Source organism: Budorcas taxicolor, chromosome 6 (assembly GCF_023091745.1).
Source record: "Budorcas taxicolor isolate Tak-1 chromosome 6, Takin1.1, whole genome shotgun sequence".
Taxonomy (NCBI): Eukaryota; Metazoa; Chordata; class Mammalia; order Artiodactyla; family Bovidae; genus Budorcas; species Budorcas taxicolor.
The window spans coordinates 46,587,375-46,604,721 of NC_068915.1; the positions used below are offsets into that span (position 1 = coordinate 46,587,375).

The 17,347-nt window shown below is 35.5% G+C and overlaps 1 protein-coding gene across 1 annotated transcript in view; it reads left to right on the plus strand.

Moving 5' to 3' along the window:
- TBC1D19 (TBC1 domain family member 19) overlaps positions 1-16,616 on the plus strand; it is a 147,325-nt gene extending 130,709 nt beyond the window's left edge. The window contains exons 17-21 of the mRNA XM_052642094.1: positions 585-694; positions 2,754-2,845; positions 10,588-10,703; positions 15,382-15,452; positions 16,454-16,616. Coding sequence (XP_052498054.1) covers positions 585-694; positions 2,754-2,845; positions 10,588-10,703; positions 15,382-15,452; positions 16,454-16,528 — 464 coding nt within the window. The 3' untranslated portion in view covers positions 16,529-16,616. The remainder of the gene's footprint in view (positions 1-584; positions 695-2,753; positions 2,846-10,587; positions 10,704-15,381; positions 15,453-16,453) is intronic.
- Positions 16,617-17,347: the final 731 nt, after the last annotated feature.

Consider the following 17,347-nt stretch of genomic DNA (forward strand, 5'->3'; position numbering starts at 1 on the left):
TTAGAGAAGTAAATTCTTAGAGTTGTTTTACTTTAAGCCTGTGAAAACTGTCTAGAAACATAGTGGGATATGCCAATGTTGACCAATAGCCTGTTAATCAGAATTTTAATTTTCAAATTCCATCAGTTGAGGACCAACTTTCTAAAAGCTAGTCATAAATCATCTTATATTTTACTTACCTGATGTCAAAAATTAAAAAATTTGAAAGATCCTTTATGGGACAAAGTAAAAATGAATTGCCTGGATGTCACTTTGTTATTACTTCAATTTAAAAAGAGAGAGATTTTATGTAATTTTTAAAAGTTACTTTGAATTTTTATTACCCTTATGTGGTTCCATTGTGTTATTCTACTGTTGGGATTATAAAACATTTTATAATTTACTCCATTTAAAAAAGATTTTAATGATAGTTTTTACATGTGCATATATTCCCTTTTCAACATGAAAAAAGAATATATATGATTTTAAACTTGAATGAATATTATTACCATAAAATATTTATTTATTCTTTATGTCTTGTGAACTTATCTTTTCAATTACAGTACTTCTGCAGTTTTATCAATTAATTTTTCTTATTCTTTCAGTTGCACCACTTTGTTTTCTATACCATGAACCTTCCAAACTGTATCAGATATTCCGTGAGATGTATGTGCGTTTTTTCTTCAGGCTTCATTCCATCTCTTCTCATCCTTCTGTAAGTTCATAAAAAATTGGATCAAACCAGACTCTGATTTGTTCTTTTTTACCTTAAGAAAAACAAATTGTCAAGCATCACTTTCCTATGGAAAAAAATGAAAGAATAAATCGATACTTAAATAGTTTTAGTAATAATGACAAAAAAAGTCCTTTATCACTTGCATTTAAATTATCTTTTCTATGTTGAAAGAATAAACATAGCAATGTCTGTACTGTGTTCTTTGACAAAGAGGGCTACGTGTTTTGAACACTGGTTTGCTCATCTCTGAAATGAGGTTAGTGCTGAGTTTCTGTGGTGCTGTAAAGAAGAGTACGAAGCACTTGGGTAGTACTTGGCTCATGGCAGGTGTTCAGTAAATAGATGGCCGTTGTTTTTATTGTCATTATGATCCTCATCATCTTTGTTAATGAAAATTAAACATTTATTTGTCCCTTATTTTTCAATATCATGTTTGACTAATTATCCTTTATCAAACTAGATATTTTCTTTGTGTTTGTTCAATAGGTGGCCCCTTGGCCTTAACAAGAAATTCAAGGAGAAGCATACTGGGAGTCGTATCTGTTTTATTTTGGCCGACCCTTTATCGTATCTTCCCTCCCCACTCCTACGCTCCTTAACCTGAATAAAAACAAGTATTTATTTCAGTTATACTTTTTCTGTCTTTGGGCCTGCTTTGGTCTGCTTGTGAGTAACTTGACTGACACTCCCAAAGAAACATTAAAATTGGAATGTGTCAGGGCTACCAAGTTTCCTGAAAGAGAAGATTGTCACACTGCTACTAAGCTAAATAGCAGTTCCTCATACCTTCTCCCCATTTTAATCCTGTGTATTCCTAGTCCACCTTCCTCTGTCTAGTGTTGCTCTCAAACACTGCTGATGAAAGATGGCAAATAACAGAAATCCAGGATGTCACAGATGAGCAAATGAAGTGCTACCAAACTATCATGGGTCTCTTCTCTCTGAGATAACTTGATTTAGTGTCTATATTGCAATAATGTTTAATCTAGAATAACCAAAAATATATTATAATTCTCTTTTCTAATAAGTCATATTTAACATCAGATTTCTTACTCTCATGTTTTATTTTCATACTTCAGACTTAAAAAAGATTTTTTTTTTTTAAATTTTTAAAACTCTGGCTATTTCTCCTGTGCCTCCATGCTGACCCTAAGCTATCCGCTTCCAGCTGACTGGGACAGCCCTGCCTCTGCCCTTTCTTTGTTCAGTGAAATAAAGACTTACAGGCAGTCATCTCCTTTTCTGGCTTGCAGCCAGACTGAACTGTTTAGAACCACGACAGCCTTACTTCTTTAGAAACTCAAAAAGAGGATTAGAACTTCCTTACAAAGAACAACCCTGAGGAATGTTGAACTACAAGAAAGACTTTATTCAGAGTTGTCAAGTAATTAATGCACTTGAAAACCCATCTGCTTTGTACTCTACAATGCCCTTTTAAAAAAAGTAGATTTCAGTTTTTTAAAAAACCATCCTTATACTCAGTAATCAAACATTCTTGTTTGGTGACTTCCTGACAGAAATTTCAAGCAGTCAGTCTTTCCCTGGGGATGGGTTTGATGAAAGAGTAAAAAAAGCAGGAAATATTTTCCCTGATGGGCGAGGCAGCTGAAAGAAAGGAGCATATGGAGGAAGAAAGTAAGGGTGTGGCTACAGCGCCAGAGAAATACCTGGAAATTGGACTGCATCCAGAAAAAACTAATGTTGCTGAGCCTAAGTGATAATGTATGACTTACGGAGTAGCAGGCTTTCTAGAAAATGATGTTTTTCTTGAATTCTGAACATTACTATATGCCAGCTTATGCAGGGAGCCTCTTATTGTTAAAAAGGAGGCTCCTTAGGATATTTATGAGTGAGTATCCATAAAGAGGGATAAACTTATTTTTAATGTTTTAGAGACCACTGGTGCATTTCCTGTCTTTGGCTCTTAAACAATACTGATATTGATCATCTTTTTCTCATTTCTGTTTGAGTACTTTGATGGCAGAGTTCATTTTTAAATACTAAGTTATGCATTTCTCTTGTGACTTATTGTATCCAGGGTATTGTGTCACTCTGTCTGCTGTTTGAAACTCTTCTGCAAACTTATCTCCCCCAACTCTTTTATCATCTGCGAGAAATTGGGGCTCAACCGTGAGTATTTTTCTCTCCTAATTGAAGAATAGATTGATATCAGAGGGCTCTTTTTAATCATCAAAGATGCAGTGATTTTTTTCAGAGAAATTAACATTTTTTCCAATAAAACAATAATTGCTGCTGCTGCTAAGTCGCTTCAGTCGTGTCCGGCTCTGTGCGACCCCATGGACTGCAGCCTACCAGGCTTCTCTGTCCATGGGATTTTCCAGGCAAGAGTACTGGAGTGGGGTGCCATTGCCTTCTCCGAGAAAGAGGTACAGAGTAGTTGGTTTAACACAATGAGGTGCCAGCGAACTTTTAGAATCTAATACATAGGGTAAAGGAGTGACCTAATGATATGCAAGTTAAAAAGTTCACTCTTAAAGTCTGAGAAATTGACAGAAGCAGCCTGTATGTGCAGGCCTCTCTGTCCCTGGGATTCTCCAGGCAAGAATACTGGAGTGGGTTGCCATTTCCTTCTCCAAAACAATAATTATCAAGTAGTAAATTATAACACAACTTTGTGCCAAAAATTCTTGGAAGACTTACCAAAATCCTGATAAATTCTTATTTGCTTGGATTTTTGTGCTTGGTACAAGAATCACCAGAGAACTAATTCCAGTTCATAGTGAAAGATGGTGACCAAACTGAGGTAAAAATCTGTGGAAACAAACACTACCTGAGAAATATGATAATACTAAAATTGTCAGTTTAGGCCAGATTTATCAGAAGACAACTTTGAAAGCCAGATCAGTTAAAGTTTGCCATCTTTCACTAGTGAAAAACTAAATCAGTTATCTACTAATGGTTCTACACTGTGATTTTTCCTTCCAAAAGCTTGAATTTTTGTTTATTTATCTGAGTGTGAGTTATCAGCAAATATCCCAGTATGAGTTATCAGTGAATAGGTCGGGTACCTGTGGACCTCGTTATCATTGGCTCTCTTTTCTTGTTTTCAACTGACAATGTCCGTGGCAATGGCGCCCCACTCCAGTACTCTTGCCTGGAGAATCCCATGGACGGGGGAGCCTGGTGGGCTGCAGTCCATGAGGTTGCGAAGAGTTGGACACGACTGAGCGGTTTCACTTTCGCTTTTCACTTTCCTGCATTGGAGAAGGCAATGGCAACCCACTCCAGTGTTCTTGCTGGAGAATCCCATGGACGGAGGAGCGTGGAAGGCCGCAGTCCATGAGGTTGCGAGGGGTTGGACACGACTGAGCGACTTCACTTTCACTTTTCACTTTCATGCATTGGAGAAGGAAATGGCAACCCACTCCAGTGTTCTTGCTGGAGAATCCCATGGACGGGGGAGCCTGGTGGGCTGCTGTCTATGGGGTTGCACAGAGTCGGACACGACTGCAGTGACTTAGCAGCAGCAGCAGCAGCAGCAGCATGGCAACAGAAATTTCCAAATGATTCATCAGTGTTTTGTTATTGTCTTCCTCTTTGTGTAACTCATATCATTTATTGATAATACCTAATAATCTTTCTTTTATAGCCAATAAAAAATAGAATTCTGTTAATAATTATTATTATAAAACAAAATTGTGGCAGAAATATATTACACATGTATTTTTCTGTGTGGTAAACTGACCTCATTTTTTATTATTGTGAAACGAATATTTGTGTATATCTATGCTTTTCTGTAGACATTTAGTTAATTGTTATAACTAAAATCCTGATACTTTCCTAGTCTATTCATATACTTTAATCATTAAAAGGAACAAATTTATTTCAATAAATTATGGTAAACATCAAAATTCTAATGAAAGGAAAGTGTAAACATTCAGTTGTCAGGCTAGAAATCAATTATTATAAAAAGACTTTCATGAATTAAAACTAATGGTATTGGAAAGTTTTAATTAGAATTTAATTTTTTTACTAGATATAGGACTTTTCAGGATATCTTCCTTCTACTTGAGTACTTTGTGCATTTTATCCAAGTTATCATATGTATGGACATAAATTATTCATAACATTCCATAATTATTCTTAATTAGCCATTTACAGTCTTTAAAATCATAGTGACACTACCTGTCTCATTCCTGAGACTGATGTTTGTATCTTGTATTTCTTGATTATTCTGGCCAGAGTCTTATTTATTTTATTCTTTAAAAAAATCAGTTTTGGTTTCATTGATTTTCTGTTTTGCTATTTTCAGTTTCATTGATTTATCCTCTTTTATTTGTTTTTTTCCTACTGGGTGCTTGTTTTTGCTTTGTTTTGCTCATCTTTCTGCTTGCTTAAGGTGAAATTTAGAGAATTGATTTCAGATATTTCTTTCCTAGCATAAGCAATAGTAATGTTATAAATTTCCCTCAAAGCACTGCTTTACCTCCACTCAACAAATTTTGATATTTTATGTTTCTACTTTCATTCAATCAAAATGTTTCTTAATTTCTCTTGTGACTTCCTGTTTGACCATAGTTTATATAAAAGTACATTGTTTAATTTCCAAATATTTGAAAAAAAGTGATATCTTTCTGTTATTGATTTCTATTTTAATTCTATTACAATTAGACAATGTGCTTCTTAAGATTTTAGTTCTTTTAAATGTTGTTGTAGTTTGTTTTATGACCCAGAACCATGAGCTGCCTTGGTGAATCTTTCATGTATACTTGAAAAGAATTTATTTCCTGCTAGCATTGAGCAGAATGTCTATAAGTGGTAATAAAGTCAAGTTTTTTAATAATGTTCAAGACTTCTCACTGTTAATTTTCTGTCTACTATTTCTATGGATTATTGAAAAAGAAGTGTTAGAGTCTCCAATTATAACTGAATTTGTCTTTTTGTTTCTACATTGCTCTCTCTCTGTATATATATGTTTTTATTTCATGTATTTGACACTGTTTTTAGGAGAATTGATCTGTTTATCATTATGTAATGTCTTTTCCTAATAATAAATCTATGTCTGATATAGCCATTCCAGCTTTCTTTTTATTAAAATTTATATAGTGTATTCTTTTCTGTCCTTCTACTTTTAGCGTATTGATTATATTTATTGTATCATCTTTAGTGTTGATGTCTTTACTTCTTGGGCTTCCCTTGTGGCTCAGCTGGTAAAGAATCTGCCTGCAATGTGGGAGACCAGGGTTCAATCCCTGGGTTGGGAAGATCCCCTGGAGAAGGGAAAGGCTACCCACTCCCTGGAAAATTCCATGGACTACAGTCCATGGGGTCACAAAGAGTTGGACACGACTGAACTATGTCTGATATAGCCATTCCAGCTTTCTTTTTATTAGAGTTTGTATTGTGTATTCTTTTCTGTCCTACTTTTAGTATATTGATTATCAATGTCTCTGCTTTTCAGGTGGCTTTCTTATCAAAAGTATATTCAGGTCTTTCATTGTGGCAGTTTAATTGGTGTGTTTATTCCATTTATATTTAATGTAATTGGTATTGGGTTAAAATAATAACAGTTGATACCATTTACTATTTTGATAGACTTTTTTGTTTGTTCCATGTGCTCTTAATCCTTTTTTTCCCTCTTTTCCTGCCTACTTTTGAATATTTTTGATTCCATTTTTATCTCCAGTATTGAGTTATTATTTATACCGTTTAAAAAATATTTTTTGATAATGTCTGTCTTAGTTCAGTCTGGTACAACATATTACTATAAACTGTATGGCTTATGAACAACAGAAATTTATTTCTCACAGTTTTGGAGACTGGAAGTCTAAGATCAAGTAGATAGTATGGTCGAGTTCCAGAGAGGACCTTTTTCTAGGTTGCAGACTGCTGACTTCTCATTGTATCCTCATGTGATGGAGAGCACAGAGGAAAAACAAGCTGTCACATAACTTTATGAAGTCACTAATCCCAATCATGAGAACCTACTTCATCTTCAGTTCAGTTCAGTTCAGTTGCTCAGTCATGTCTGACTCTTTGCAACTCCATGAATCACAGCACGCCAGGCCTCCCTGTCCATCACCAACTCCCAGAGTTCACCGAAACTCATGTCCATCGAGTCAGTGATGCCATCCAGGCATCTCATCCTCAGTTGTCCCCTTCTCCTCCTGCCCGCAATCCCTCCCAGCCTTAAGGTCTTTTCCAGTGAGTCAACTCTTCGCATCAGGTAGCCAAAGTATTGGAGTTTCAGCTTCAGCATCAGTCCTTCCAATGAACACCCAGGACTGATCTCCTTTAGGATGGACTGGTTGGATCTCCTTGCAGTCCAAGGGACTCTCAAGAGTCTTCTCCAACACCACAGTTCAAAAGCATTAATTCTTCGGCGCTCAGCCTTCTTCACAGTCCAACTCACATCCATACATGACCACTGGAAAAACCATAGCCTTGACTAGATGGACCTTTGTTGGCAAAGTAATGTCTCTGCTTTTCAATATGCTATCTAGGTTGGTCACAACTTTCCTTCCAAGGAGTAAGGGTCTTTTAATTTCATGGCTGCAGTCACCATCTGCAGTGATTTTGGAGCCCCCCAAAATAAAGTCTGACACTGTTTCCACTGTTTCCCCATCTATTTCCAATGAAGTGATGGGACCAGATGCCATGATCTTCGTTTTCTGAATGTTGAACTTTAAGCCAACTTTTTCACTTTCCTCTTTCGCTTTCGTCAAGAGGCTTTTTAGTTCCTCTTCACTTTCTGCCATCTAATCCTAATTAACTTCCAATCTCTTTCCTGTTACTATCACATTGCAGGTAGTTTCAGTGAATTTGGGGTAGGGGTGGGGACAAAAGCATTCGGGCTGTGGCAGTGCCTTGGGCTTCCGTGATGGCTTAGCAGGTAAAGAATTCACCTGCAGTGGAGGAGACATGGGTTTGACCCCTGGGTTAGGAATATCCCCTGGAGAAGGAAATGGCAACACACTCCAGTATTCTTGCCTGGGAAATCCCATAGCATTATCACTAAAAAAAATGTGCATGCCTTAATTAGAAAATACTTTATGCAGGATTTACAATATACATCTTTAATCTATCACATTCTATTTTCAAATAAACTCCAGGCCTGGAGGGCTTCACAGGCAAATTCAGCCAAACATTTCAGGGAGAAATAATACCAATTATTGTTTTTCTCTGACTGCTATCAAGGTCTTTGTCTTTGTTTCTCAACAGTTTATTTATGATGTATCTGGACATGGATTTCTTGGGTTTATCCTGTTCAGGGTTTGTTGAACATCTTGAATTTGAGTGTTATTTCTTTTGTCAAATTTAGGAAGTTTTCAACCATTATTTCTTTTTTTTAGGTTTCATCTTTTTTTTCCCCAAACTTTAAACTTTTTATTTTGTATTAGGGTATATCCAGTTAACAATGTTGTGGTAGTTTCAGGTGAACAGCGAAGGGACTCAGCCATACATATACATGTATCCATTTTCCCGCAACCATTATTTCTTCAAATATTTTTTTTTTCTGTACCACTCACATTCATCTTTTCTTCTGGAACACAAATATTAAAACTTTTGGTCTTATCCCACAGGTTTCTAGAGCTCTTTTCATTTTATTTTTAATTCTTTTTATTCTGTAGTTCAGATTAGACACTTTCTATTGACTTATACTTAAATTCACTGGCTCTCTCATTGTGTATTTCCATTTTGCTGTTGGATTCATCCAGTGAGGGTTGCTTTGTTGTTGTTATCATTTTTGTATTTTTTAGTTCTAAAATTTATATTTGGTTTTAACAAAACTCAGAATTGTACATTAATAAAAGCAAATTCAACTGTATATAAATTATGCATCAATAAGCTTTATTTCTAAGAAACTGATTCTGTGCTGGACATACTAGGGAGCAGGGGGGCATGGTATGTGGTACTGTTGGTCTAAGAAGACACTGTGAGAGATCCATAAAATGAAACTAGTTGAAGTCAATAATTTAGACTTAAAAGTGAATTTCTTTTGTTTTGGGCCGCACTGCATGCCTTGCAGGATCTTAGTTCTCAGACCAGGGATCGAACCTAGGTCCCCTGTAGTGGAAGCATGGGGTCCTAATGGCATGCCAGGGAATTAGTGAACTTTTAAAATTTAAAACATTCACTGGCCAAAAGTTTTTTTGGCATCTATAAACTAATATTCTAAAACCAACGAAGAAACATGATTTATAATACTACTGCCTACATGTACTTTGTTATATTAGAGCAATAGTTATATAATATTGAGGAATTTCTGAAACTTGGGGGTCCTTTTTCAGTCTTAGGAAAATTAATATGACATCAACAAAGGCAATCTCTAGATCCCATTTTCTCTTTTAAGAAAAAATCCTGGTATTTATATAATATTATGACAGCTTTAACAAAGAATTTGGCTAAAACCTCTCAGGGGGAGTCAAGTGATATTTAATTGCTAATAGATAGTAGAGAAATATGAGAGAGTATTTTATCTCTTCAGGCACCAAAGCCAGGTTTGTTTCCTGATTCTAGAGATAAAATATTATTGTAACATAACCTCGTTATGAAACAGTAGGATCTCATACTTCTTAGGATTTTTTTTTTCCACAAAATAGAATTTAATTGAATTTTCTTGTTGATCTTTTAGAGTTCTGATGACCTCCTTTTTAAAACTAAAGGGTTGAAATCAGAAATCTATTTCTAAGTTCTCTCATAGCTTTTCTATTTTATTTTTCTTTTGCTAAGTTGCTTCATTCGTGTCTGACTCTTTGCAACCCCATGGACTGTAGCCTACCAGGCTCCTCTGTCCATGGGATTCTCCAGGCAAGAATACTGCAGTGGGTTGCCATTTCCTTCTCCAGGGGATCTTCCCAACCCAGGGATCAAACTCAGGTCTCATGTCTCCTGCACTGGCAAGTGGGTTCTTTACCACTAGCACCTGGGAAACCCCTTATAGCTTTAAAACTATTTTTCCTTGTCTTTTTTGTATCCTTAGTAGCCATTTGAGTGAAATCTAGGAATATAATTTATTGAATTGGAAAAATATGCAGCTATAAGTATTTATTTAAGTATCCTGAATAAAAATTCAAATAATCTTGGCTTGCCTGGAACTGTTGAGACTATAAGATCACCTCATTGATAGCTAATTAGTACATATCCTGGAAAACAAAATGTAGAAGTGAGTTTTCTAAAGAATGAACTACAACATAAAGTAGGGCTCTGGAATATAATTCTTTCTCTTAATGCTTTTGAGACCACTAATTTGGGACCCCAAGGTTTCTCAGCTGAATTTTTACAGCTGTTAATAGAGTACTTGAGTTTTTTGAAATATATTTTATTGGAGTATAGTTAATTTACAATGTTGTAGTAATTTCTACTGTATGGCAAAGTGATTGAGTTATACATATATATATTCTTTTTCATATTCTCTCCCATTACGGTTTATCACAGGATATTGAATATAGTTCCCTTTGCTATACAGCAAGACCTCGTTGTTTATACATTCAGTATATAGCAGTTTGCATCTGCTCATCCTGAACTCCAATCCATCCTTCTCCTGTTGGCCTTGGCAACCACAAGTCTATGAGTCTGTTTCTGTTTTGTATATAAGTTCATTTAAGATTCATATTTTAGATTCCACATATAAGTGATATCATATGGTATTTGTCTTTCTCTTTCTGACTTAATTCACTTAGTATAGTAATCTCTAATAATGTTGCTGCAAATGCCATCATTTTATTTCTTTTTTAAGGCTGAGTAGTATTCCATTGTATATGTGTAGAGTACTTGAGTTTTAAATCACTGTGATTTTTAAAACCCACAAAGGAATTACTGTCATTGTAACTCATTGAGATCCTCTGATAATTGCTTTTTGATGAGAAAAAATTCCACCGGTAAAATATCTTGTTTTTCTTTGTTTATAGACTTCGCATATCATTTAAATGGATGGTTCGAGCTTTCTCTGGATACTTAGCTACAGATCAACTCTTGCTTTTGTGGGACAGAATCCTAGGATACAACTCTCTGGAAATTCTTGCTGGTAAGAGTAAGTGCTTGTTCATAAAACACATGCTGTTTCTATAGTAAAGCCTTTCTTTTCTTTCTAACATTTACCATCTATAATTGGAATTGGAATCTACAGTTGTCTGTCATTTCTAATTCATGAACATTTAGTCGATTTATCTGCCTTAGAAGACAAGGACTGATGTTCTGCAATCTAAATACACCTGTGGAACTGCCCATCACCAGTCTATTCCTAGTCTTTCTTCATTGCTTCCAGGAAAGTCAGTTTCCGCTCCCCTGCTTCTAGTCCAGCCAGGGCATTTGTTCAGTCTCAGCACCTATGAGGTTTGTGCAGTGGAGTGTAGGTCTACTTCCGTTCTTCTCCTGACTCCTCTGATTATCTTGTAGTTCTGTTCTGTGCCCCTTCTCAGCTACTACCTAAAAGCCAAACCAAGACTGAGCCTCCCTGCATAGTTGAAATCTCTGTCTGTGAGTAACACATAAAAGTTTCCCCTTTTACTTATTCTCTTAAGTCAAAAAAATTCAACATTTTTTCAGAAAGTCGCAAACTCATCTCTTATTTAATAATTAAGCAGTTCTTACAACAGATATACACAGAGGGCAACTGTATGATAACACATATGGCACAGATTTCTTATATTATTTTGCTTCTCTGCATGTAAAATAGATTCAGTTGTTTCTATCACCAGGATTATCAGGGAATTCAAATAAATATTACAGGATTTTCACATGGGTGGAGAGCTGAAAAGTTGCCAGAGTGCTGGTTCCAGCCTTCTCCAGTTGTGTGATACTGAGCAAATTATTTAAGCTATGAGAGCCTTTATTTCTTTACCCAGTGACAGCATTGTAAAGTCACCTCTCTGGCCATCTGGAAATAATGCTTAATTGAAGACCCTTTTCCTGGAAAAGATTCTCTAGGTACCATATTAACATATTTTTTGAGTGCTGAGAGGTCTAGAGTAATTAGGTGGTATTTTTTAAAGGAAAGTTAGCATAATACTAAAGTGCCATGAAGATAACTGTTGCCCCTGGTGTAATCAGAGTTATCATTTACCAAAGTTTTTAATAACTCCCAGTATCCTTCCATCTCAATTGTTTTTAAAGCCAATACAAATATGAGTTAGGAAAAAAAAATGGTGTGTCATCACCTCTTTTGGCTGAATGACTGTGATACATACCGTCTAGAGATGGAAGGAATCCTGGAGACCATCAAGTATAGCTTCTTTTAAATATTTCTGGCAGGTAATACTTACCCTGTGTTTGAACATTCAGTGTTGGGTAATCCCTGTCTTATTGAATAAGACATTGTCTTAATGAATAGTGGCCTATTTCATTTCTGGATAATATAACTTGTTAAAATGTACTACTGTTGCACCAGGATCATGATCATGTTTTTTCTACTCTCACCCCGTTCTTTCCCCAAAGTCTTCTATTTTCCAGGCTAAGTAGTCTTTTTTTTTTGCTGACACATCTCAGGTGATAGGATTTTAAGATTTTCCACCAAATAATTCTTCTGGGTATTCATAAATTTTGAAGAGCATTGTATTAATATGTAACTTTTTGTATCTTTTCAAAAAGATGTTAGAGCATGTTAAAGAAATGGGCTAAGTATTACAAAGTACTTTCTAATAATTAGGACCTTCCAAAAGTAGAATGGGCTTTTTAACTGCCATCTGAAGGGTTCAAAGATTTTCTATCATGAAAGAAATGTTAAACTGTAAGACCTCAAAGCCTCTTCCAATTTAAATTCTCCCTGTCTGTGACTTATCCTGCCCTCAGCAAGCTGAAGTAAAAGAGAAATGCATGCTGAGTGCTGCATTTGCTCTGAGCCAAGCACTCTGCTGCATGCTTAACGCATTAATAAGTTATTGACGCATAGGTGGAACGACAGTCCACACCGCTGCATCCATTCGCTTTCTCAGAGGGTTGTTTAAAAAACCAACAGGGAAGAATGTAGAACATCTAGAAATGAAATTAGACTGATGGGAGTTCCTTCCATGGAATTCAAATAAAGAGACATAAGGCAAATAATTGCATGTAGATACCTGGAAAATTCCATGGACAGTGGAGCCTGGTGGGCTGCACTCCATGGGGTTGCAAAGAGTCAGACATGACTGAGCATGCGTGCGCACATGTATATAAGTTAGCTTTGATCATTTTATACATTTTTTTCATCTGATTATATTAAAATAGAAAATTTGGGGACCAACTTTTTTGCTCAAGTGAGTTTATAAAATTATATAAACTCTTTAAAAATATTTTAGTAAATATTACTGGTTTAAACTGTGAATTTATTTGGGCCTTTTGAAGAACAGTTTAAAGCATGAGTATCTTAATGTTCACGATAGAGTTGCTTAAAATTCATGCGAACAATTTAAAAGACCAAAAGTAAGTCTTTGAGTTTCTATATTTCATATAAAGCATGAATTCAGTTGAAAATATCCCAAAGTATAGAGCTTTTCTCCTTGGCAAATAAGCCTGCTCTGTGGAAGGGCTGGGCAAACCAAACATGAAGTAGACAGAAAGGAACCTCTGTGATGTGACACCAAGATAAATAAAGGCTATGAGCACAGAAGCATTTTGGATGCTGAAGTTAATTAGTAACTCCTCTTTCATTCGCCCTCTTATCTACCTTTGGAAAAACTATTTCCCAGCATGTGAAACTCTTTCCTGCTACAGCAGAAAATTTGACCATCCTGTCAAGCTTTCACCAACTCTATTAAATTACACACAAAAAAGGAAATGGTGACCACATCCCTTCGCATATAAAATGTCTCCATTGTCAAAAAGGATTCTAGATATTAGAGAACTATAAAGAAGTTGCTTGTCCACAGAAATGGTTTTCTTGGGTATTCTTGTAAAAATGGAAGCTCAAGGAGTTTAAATTTTCACCATTCACAAAGAGTAAATTCTTTGTTCCAGATCTCTTATATCCGTCTTTATATATTAAATAATTCTAGCTGACTTGACTTTTTAAATAAATTTATTCATTTTACCACAACCATCTTTTTTCCTCCAGAATTTTCCTAACTAGTTCTAATGCTTTTTTGACAAGCTTTCCAAAATCTGTTATCCCCTCAAAAACTACCTGTGCTTCCCAGTCACTCTGTGTCTACCTGGGGAAATTAAGAAACCTGGATCCTGACATCTACTTCCCAAGAACAGCCACCTGCCACCATCTACTCCCCAGGAATAGCCACCTAGCCACCTGATCCACCAGAGCATGGATCACCATGCACCATCCTCAGTCCATCTCTGGCAAACCATTATATTTTAAAATGGAAGTATTGTTGATTTACAGTGTTGTGTTAATTTCTACTGTACAACAAAGTGACCAGTTATACATGGATATATGTTCTTTTTTATTCTCTTCTCCATTATGGTTTATCCCAAGGGAAAACCATTGTGAGGGTCAGAGGAGAAGACAGGTAGGATAGCACAGTGATTTCCATGTCAGGGATGAGTCATTACTGCTTACCTTCAGTCTCAAAAATTTCATCACACTGGTTAAATGCTTGGGCTCTGGGACCAGAGTTGAGTTTTCTGTCTATTATTTTCTACCTGTATGACTCTGAATATGTCATCCAAACTCACAGTGCCTCAGTTTCTACATTAGCAAAATGGGGCTAACAATAGTAATAAACACAGAGTTGATATGAGAATTAACTGTTCTTATGATTATTATTTCCATACTAGAAATGTACTTTTAACAATTATTTGCATTATCTATGCAATATACTTAGGAACCAGTCTTCCAAATAAGTTTAAAGATTCCTTACCATTCATTTCCTAAACTTCAAGGACTTGTTGGGTAGGGAATACACTACCACTATGGTGATGAAAAAAATAGGGAGAAGTCAAGTGACCTCTGGGCCAGAGTTGCCAGAAGCTCTTACATGAGTCCTTTCATTGTTCATGATGACTCATTCCTTTTCGTAAGGTTTTATGGTAGATTATATAATAAGACATAATGCATATCAGCATTACTCTTTTCATATGCATATGACTAATGGGAACAAAAATCTAGATGTTTTCTACTCCATATATATTATTGACCTTCAAGATATTCTATAATGGTTTGATTTACTTTTTTTTTTCAAAGTTTCAACTTATCTTTTCCTATAACCAACATTAATGTAAATGTCAGGATCAATCCCCACAGTAGCCCACCCAACAGACATACCCAGTTTTGACACTCTAGGAAAGACAATAAATAACAAAATAGTATAACAGCATTTTTAAGGAAAGACATACTTGTTGCCACATTTTTATATAGATACTACCTTGATACGTATGAAATAGTATCTGATACATTTAAAAATTCAGTCTTCTAACTTTTCAGAAGCTTTTCCATTGCATCAATAAGAAATACCTGCATCAAAATAAATCTTCATAAGGCAGTCATTATATCTACCATTTAAAAACTGTTATAATTGAAGCCGTAGGTACGAAAGAAACAATTTATAAAATGCCTCTTTAAAAACCACTAAAATTTTCGTTTTTTCCAAAGAAAATGAAATCCTCTCAGATACTGATCTCCAGAGAAGAAAATTTCCATTCCTCACCAGGCCTTAACTGAATGCAGTTGTGTTAAGCACTAGGTCTGAGTTTTCATTGTGGGTTTTGGGTATACCAGTAAATTGGTCAGGCTGATGAGTAGGCCAGCAGTTAAAATAGTGTTCATTCTTTTCCAGTCCTGGCAGCTGCTGTGTTTGCTTTCCGAGCAGTGAACCTGATGGAGGTGACATCACTGGCTGCAGCTGAAGTAAGGATAAGTTTCGCTGAGATGGGATGGAAATAGTTTCTGAGAGATTGCCAGGCTTGGGTACTTCAGTCTCCAATGCATAGGACACACATTACTCATAGCCTAATTTTTTATCTTGAGTAATGCCTATAAGTTTAAGCTAAGTAATATTAAATATTCAGAATTTCTTAATTACTTGAAAACAATGTTCTTGTGAAGGGGTCATAAACAAGGTTATTATGAGAAACCATTATAACTTTTATGGGAAACAAGATACCTAGTAATTTTGATAGAAACTATTGAGGCTTGTGTTGCATTTTCTTATAATTGTTCATATCTGTGTGTTATGCTCGTAGAACAAAGACACACTAGTTGAAAGAATTAAAGACCATACATTTGGTTGATACAGTAAAGATGCATGGTTTTTGGTTATTTTTAGTAGTGAGTTAATTATTAAAGCTGGTTTCTTTTCAGTAGTATAAGTTATACCTGAAACATGGTTCAATTAAGTAGTGACTTACAATATTACTCTATTTGTTATCTCTCATAGAAATGCAATTTTATCCTTAAAATAGCTGCCTACAATCTTTGTTTAAAGGGAAGAGGATGTTTATGCATCTTGCAACTGAATAAACATTAATTCCTTCTTAAAATGATTTCCTAAAGTCAGTTACTCCTTACACTAGTATAACAAGACTAGGGTTCATAATGTACGTTTATTTATAGAAGCAAATTGAAATGTCAGACCTCTTATAAACTCATGCTACCTTGTATATTTGAAGAAGGCTCAAGGCTAAAGTACAGATTATTTTCTACTGCACATTTGAGCATTTTGCACACGTTCTAACATTAAGATGTTCAGAAAAGAGAAGGAAGGTTGTAGCTTCAGATTTGGGACCAATCTGGAACACTTAGAGTGTGTTGATGTCAGAAGTGCAATGGTTGTTCTGTGTTTGTTTCAGAGGCTTCACTTTGCTGATCAGAATGCCGATACTAATCATTCCTTTCGTTTTCTGTTTCAGGCGGTTCTTGCTGACCTTTCTACTTTAAAAGTTATGCCTCTTCTTCAGATTTTTCTGTTTGCTACTGTCACCTGATCTTCTGCAAGGTCACTGACAATACATCTAGTTTTTCATTAGAAAGTAATCATGAACTATGCAAAATCTGCATAAAACCAAAATTAAACTTTGCATAAAGCCAATAAAGATCATGTTCCCTTCTCAGTTAAACCTAAGTAGTTTTTCACTTTCTGAAACAATAAGTCTGCACACCGTGTATTGCACTGCATGCTGTTGATTTTCAAGAGAGAAGCAATAGACATAACTTCTGCTACATCAAGCATACTATATAGATAATCCTGACTTGTAAAAGGCATGTAACTATATATGCAAAGAACTAAAGATATTGTAATAAACTTGAATAGGTAATGTAGCCTCTGGGATAATTCTGTCAGTTTGTAAATTTATCTTTAGATAATGAGTCATATTGTCTTATAAATTGCTCTTCACTCAGAGCAGGGGTGGGGTAAGATATGAAAAGACTTGAAAAAGATAATGCTTTTTAGTAGGAATGAAAATGTACTTTGGTGTTTTTAACAACTTGTCTCTCATCAGAGATCTTCTAGATCTCTCTCCATCTTATTTCTCCCTAAAAGGTCTCTCTTGGAGAAGGTCAGATACAATTGTTTGCACCTGACAATGTTTTAGTCATCACTTTCTGAAAAAAAGAAAATTATGGAATGATCCCTTCAAATTTCTCAACTTTCCATCTCTTGGTTAGAAGACTTGACGCTGCTGAGGTGTGCTGCCAAATTCTCTTACTTCGGAAGTATCCAAAGGGGACACCCAAGAACTCAACGAAGGGAATGAAAAATAAAAACCATGTGCGCTTTGGCTGAAGCTTGGTTTAACAAGATT